Genomic DNA, 5,683 nt, shown 5'->3' with positions numbered 1-5,683 from the left:
CCTACCCCAACCAAACCACCACGCAATCCACACCACTTAATACTCCAATGAGACTTCAAAAGGGTAATTCGAATTACTATAAAGGAAACACCTTGTCTTTTGCTTAAACGGAACACATAAAACGCATGGTTCCATACTGCACAGTACAAACACTCGTCATTCTAGTCCATACACATCTCAGCTTACAAAGTCTTGCCACAACACTGTCGGGACTCATCAGTGCTGGACTGTTATCTGCAGTCAGGACGCGTATCATTGCTCGTACTTGTAACAACACCTCTATAGCCTACTTATTGCTCTATCTTCCACGGGCTGAACTAATAACTTTCTGTATCGCATGACAGTGTTATCAACATACTTAGCCGTTGCGCAGTCTCGGTAGAATTAGCCGAGACCATTGTTGGGGGTGTGTGGGATTCCTTGCACGGTTTCACTGAAGATGTTAATTATTATGGGGGCGAGGACGCCCCCATTCTATACGGATAGTTTAGAGGTTGACCATGGGCAGCGCCATTTTGTTGTGAAATACGTCATCAGTTTGTGTACACAGGAAGTTGTGACATCCGTCACCCTATGGGAGGGGTGAAGGCAACATTGTTCATCTGTAGAAAGTTGTGAAATCCGTCACCCTATGGGAGGGGTGACGTCAAAATTGGTCATCACAGAGTTTGTGTAACACAGGAAGTTGTGAAATACGTCACCCTATGGGAGGGGTGACGTCAAAATTGTTCAACAAAAACATGATATGTCGCATTGTGCAGGGTCAACTGCAACAAACTCAAACCGAGCCATTCATACCTAGCTGTATTTGAGTGACTTATATACCCGACATTTTTATTTCTTATTTTTAGCACAGGTGTAGGAAAAATCATGAACCAAAATGTTATTTATTTTCTAATTTAACATTTTTTTTTACAAATATGACCATGGTCTTTTAAACATACAGTGACATTAAACATTGTTATGTTAAAAAAAAAGAAAAAAGAAAAAAAGCTTTTGTGCACAAATCAGAAAATACATTGTACATTTTACCTACAGGCCAAACAGTGTCTGTTGGCGGCAAAGGGCCCAGCAAGTTGCTATTTTTAGATCGATTAAAAGTTGTCAAGAACAGGCGCTTACATTTGGATGTGTCCACTGATAGTAGGTTTGGTTGTGATCAATCAGAATGATGTAGGAATAAAAATGTATGACAGTTTGGTATGATGACATGTAATTCAAATATGCTGAAATGTAATATTATACATGATATAATATTATTATGGCTGTTGCCATGACCATGAACCCCAAGAAAGGTTTAATGTTATGTAAAATCAAAATACCAAAATCAAGCACCTACTAATCTGGTCTACGGTGCGGCTTGGACCTAATATGGATGGACACGCAACTCGCTCAGCCAGCCAGCGCTGCGAGACTTACAGCGGCCAACTTCGCCGCGGCGCGCTCATTGGCTCAGTATTGAACTTGCGTCAAGGCCGATGCGCGTAGATTCCCAGAATGTTTACTTTCGGTTAGATTCTTCGACAGCATTCGCAGAGGTGACTGCCGTATTGTGTACCGCAGTCAGAAGTAATTTATTACTTTTGGGAGTTTAGTAACGTGATATCAGTTTTCAATTGTTCGTTCACTTATATATTGCTTTCAGATTTAACACACAAGAAACAGTAGCACGGTTTTCGTTGCGAAAATGTGCATTGGCAGTGCTACGCGATCGAATTGTGTATTATGTACACGCGGTGTTCTTCTGGAAAAGACCGAAGCGACATGTGACGTCAGTCGTTCAGCCCGCGAGCGGTGGGATGGGGGGGTTCACATGGTTTGTTTGTTTCAGAACCACACCCATATACACACATTTCACATGTAAACCATTTGTCCGCCCCCTGTCGATATTTATCGACTAAGTTCCTTGTGTTGTCCTTTAAAAGCATTAGCGGGAAAATGTGTGTGTATGTGTGTGTGTGGGGGTGTGTGTGTGTGTGTGTGTGTGTGTAAACTAACTGAATCAAACAATTCTTTAAACACAAATACATGTACGTTTCTTTTGGCAATCACTCACTTCACCCCGATTGGCAGACATGACAATCATCGGAAAAAACTTTTTTGAGTTTAACACATTTTGCAAAACCCATACATTCCTATTTCACATCGAAGAATGAAACAAAGGTTGCATGCTATATATATAATATTGATATTTTCGAAACATTTCACTCTCGCGCACAAAACATGGGGCGAATACAAAGGTAAATGTCGATCTGCACACAGGGGGGGGGGTGGGGGGGGGTGGGTGGGGGTGGGGGAAGCCATGGGTTATTATTGTTTATCGCGTCTGTTCAGCTGTCAATGCTATTCGAGACCGATGCAAGTTTGTTTCCTATTTCAGTTTGCATGGAAAGCTTCATGCTCAACATGATCTACAATCAGGTCTATCACTGTAAAAAGAAGGTTCTGGGGCGAAGCGAATTGGTACGAACAGATCACCGTCGGGGCGAAACAGAAACGGGGCGACAGGGCTTGCAGTCATACAGAGATGTCTTTCGAAATGACCAAGGGGAGAAACAGAAATGGGGCGACAGTGCTTGCAGCCAAACATAGAGGTCTTTTGAAATGACAAAGCCGTGGTTCCAGGGTTAGACGGCTGACAGACTGATAAAGGCCTGAGTGGGGATAGCATTACTGGATGTACTAGACATAATGCAGTCTCCTGCTGCAGGCAAGATGAGAAAATGTGATTAGCAATACAGCTAGCCCGGCATCGCCACGGTGTGATAGCGAATCTAACGTTACAGGATGTAGTATATAATGGAAATATCTGTAGAATTAGGAAATCGAACAAAATACGCTCACACACATAGTCACTAGGGCGGTCTACTTCTTCTTCTACTCTGTTGGCTGGCTGAAAACTCCCACGTACCGTCGTGGGGCAATAACGCGTAAGACCGTTTGTACCCCGCCATTTAGGCAGCCATACGCCGATATCGCAGATGAATTCTTGATATTAATGTGTTGGCATAACTGCCCACCGAACTTTTACATGAATTACAAAATCTTGTCCGTGCGTATTTTGGTCGTGTGCTTGCGTGTGCACACGCTACGGTACTAGCAGACTTGCACATTAGTTGACCTGGGAGATGGGGAAAATCTCCACCCTTAACCCACAGGCGCAGCATGGATTTGAACATTGAACCTTCCGCATGCCGTCTTATCCACTAAGCCACACAGCCCGTCTCCAAAAGCCTTGAATGACCAGGCAGAGAGCTCGTAACACTGTCCCTCTTTTATTAAATAACGTCATAGCGATTGCTTCCTCGGTCCCTGAGTTTGAAGTGCTGGGTGGTCTGGTCGATGCCTCTTTCTGTGTTCTTCTGTCCCACGGGCATGTACGCACTCACACGCACTCACACACACACACACACACACACACACACACACACACACACACACACACACACACACACACACACACACACACACACACGAACGCACACTGACAAACATGCGCGTGCGCTCGCGACCGCACACACTCTTACACACTCTCGTACTCACAGACAAACATACAGACGGACAAAGACACACACACACACACACACACACACACACACACACACACACACACACACACAAAGGTCAAATAAAGGAAGCGTTTGGAACTAGTAGAAAATGCTGCCATGTGTGCCAAAATTAACTTTCTCGTTGTAAAAATCTACCGTTATCTTAGCAACAGTATTCCGGTACAAAGTCGGTGCGAGTGCCGACGCGTGTATGTGTGTGTGAGTGTGCATTTAACATGATGTGTGTGTGTGTGTGAGTGTACATGTACGTATGTGTGTGTGTGCGTGTGTGGGGGAGGGGGGTATGTATGTGCGTAGGTGCATGTGAGCATTTGACATGTGTGTGTGTGTGTGTGTGTGTGTGTGTGTGTGTGTGTGTGTGTGTATGTTCGTGGGTGCATGTGCATGAGTGTGCCGGTGCGCGCGCGTGTGTGTGTATGTGCGTTCCTTGTCGTGTCCGCACCCTTAAGGCCCAGTGGCGCCAAGTGATGGAGCGAGGAGGGGACAGGACAGTTTACGATGATTGGGTGGCTTTGTCTCGGGGGCAGGGGGTGTTGATTGCATGCAGCGTGTCTATCGCCTGGGTGGCGGCAGCGTTGGGAGTTTTAAATGGTGGAGGAGGGGGGGAGATAGTCAGAGAGAGAGAGAGAGAGAGAGAGAGAGAGAGAGAGAGAGAGAGAGAGAGAGAGAGAGAGAGAGAGAGAGAGAGAGAGAGAGAGAGAGGAGGGGGGGATCCAACACTTATATTAGAGACAGAGACAGATAAAAGAGGGAGAGAGAGGGGGGAGGACGGGGACAAACACAACAAATCGATACTACATTGTGAAACACATACACTCGCAGTATTTGTGTGCGTAAATGCGTGTCCCAAACATAGAACATTTTTAATAAAATGCCAAATTCGACTGACTGACTATTAGGGTTTAACGTCCTCTTAGACCAACTGGTCTATATTGGGACAGGTATTGGTAATACGCTGGAGATATGGTGTGATACTTTGATTCGAACAAGCCCGCTGTGGCTGTCTTCTTCGACACACCAACATTGGGTTTGTCTCGTCAAAGTATCGAAATACGATCATGATAATCAGAGACGAGAGATAATGCATGCGTGTCTTCGTGTTTTCCAAGCCCTGAGACTTTCGCTGTGAACGTGGGATCTTTTTCGTGCGCATGTGTGCACACGGGGGTGTTCGGACACCGAAGAGGGTCTGCACAAAGTTGACTCCGAGAAATAAATCTCTCGCCGAACGTGGGGATCGAACCCACGCTGATAGCGACCAACTGGCTACAAAGCCAGCGCGCTACCAACTGAGCTACGTCCCCGCCCCCAAATTCCAGCGAGAAACACCCGACAGACAGCACAACAGACACACACACACACTCTCTCACAGACATACGCAGACGCACACACGCAGACTTACCTGTAGTGGTAGTGGATGACATTGCTTGCGTCGTTGAAACTGCAAAAGTAATGATCATTGTCATCAATGATCATTGCAACATCTGAACAGACGTCACTACAGTAAAGTGTGTTATTAATTGTAGGCCTATATAGCTGTCGACCGCATGGAGTTATGTAGAGGTTACATGCCGAGTCTCAGTGATTACTAAAAATAATGGTCGAAGTTAGCGGATCATGAAAAATGCGAGCTTCAGCTGAGACGAGGTATGTAACCTCTTTATTCCTCCTTTCTTCAGTTATTCAAAGAAAAGAGGAGTTTTTGTGCGAAAGTTTGATCGAATCCTATTCACTCAACCAGTCTACCTGTACGCTGGCGATTGAATAATGCGCGGTTGTATAGTTCAGAGAAAATCATTCAATTCTGTTAACACTTCTTGTCAGTTTCCCTGTTTAGGACTAAAATCAAGTACACAGTTATGTTGTTATTCTGCTGTGGCGGTAAAGTTCAGAAAATGTGGAAGGGGAACTACTCTTATCACTAGACATAGTACGAGAGTTACTTGCCTTGGAAGTTTGCCGGCTTGCACTCATAAGAGATCTAAAGCGAGTTTCTCTGCACTGATCGTTAGATTTGGATTTAGAAAACAACCAAACTCATGGATTTTGTATGGAGATTAATGTGTTCAAGCCTGTGGTTGCTAGTTTAAATGCAGTATGTTCGTATTGTTTGG

The 5,683-nt window shown here is 44.9% G+C and overlaps 1 protein-coding gene across 1 annotated transcript in view; it reads right to left on the bottom strand.

Annotated features, from left to right (window-relative positions):
* Nucleotides 1–4,971: 4,971 nt before the first annotated feature.
* Nucleotides 4,972–5,683, bottom strand: part of LOC138972363 (uncharacterized) — a gene marked incomplete at its 3' end in the record, with an annotated part of 14,748 nt that continues 14,036 nt past the window's right edge. Inside the window, 1 exon segment of the mRNA XM_070345035.1 lies at nucleotides 4,972–5,010. Coding sequence (XP_070201136.1) covers nucleotides 4,972–5,010 — 39 coding nt within the window.

The sequence above is a fragment of the Littorina saxatilis genome, linkage group LG8, assembly GCF_037325665.1.
Source record: "Littorina saxatilis isolate snail1 linkage group LG8, US_GU_Lsax_2.0, whole genome shotgun sequence".
Classification (NCBI taxonomy): Eukaryota; Metazoa; Mollusca; class Gastropoda; order Littorinimorpha; family Littorinidae; genus Littorina; species Littorina saxatilis.
Note: the sequence above shows the minus strand (reverse complement) of the source record. Positions and strands in the feature narration are given on the sequence as shown.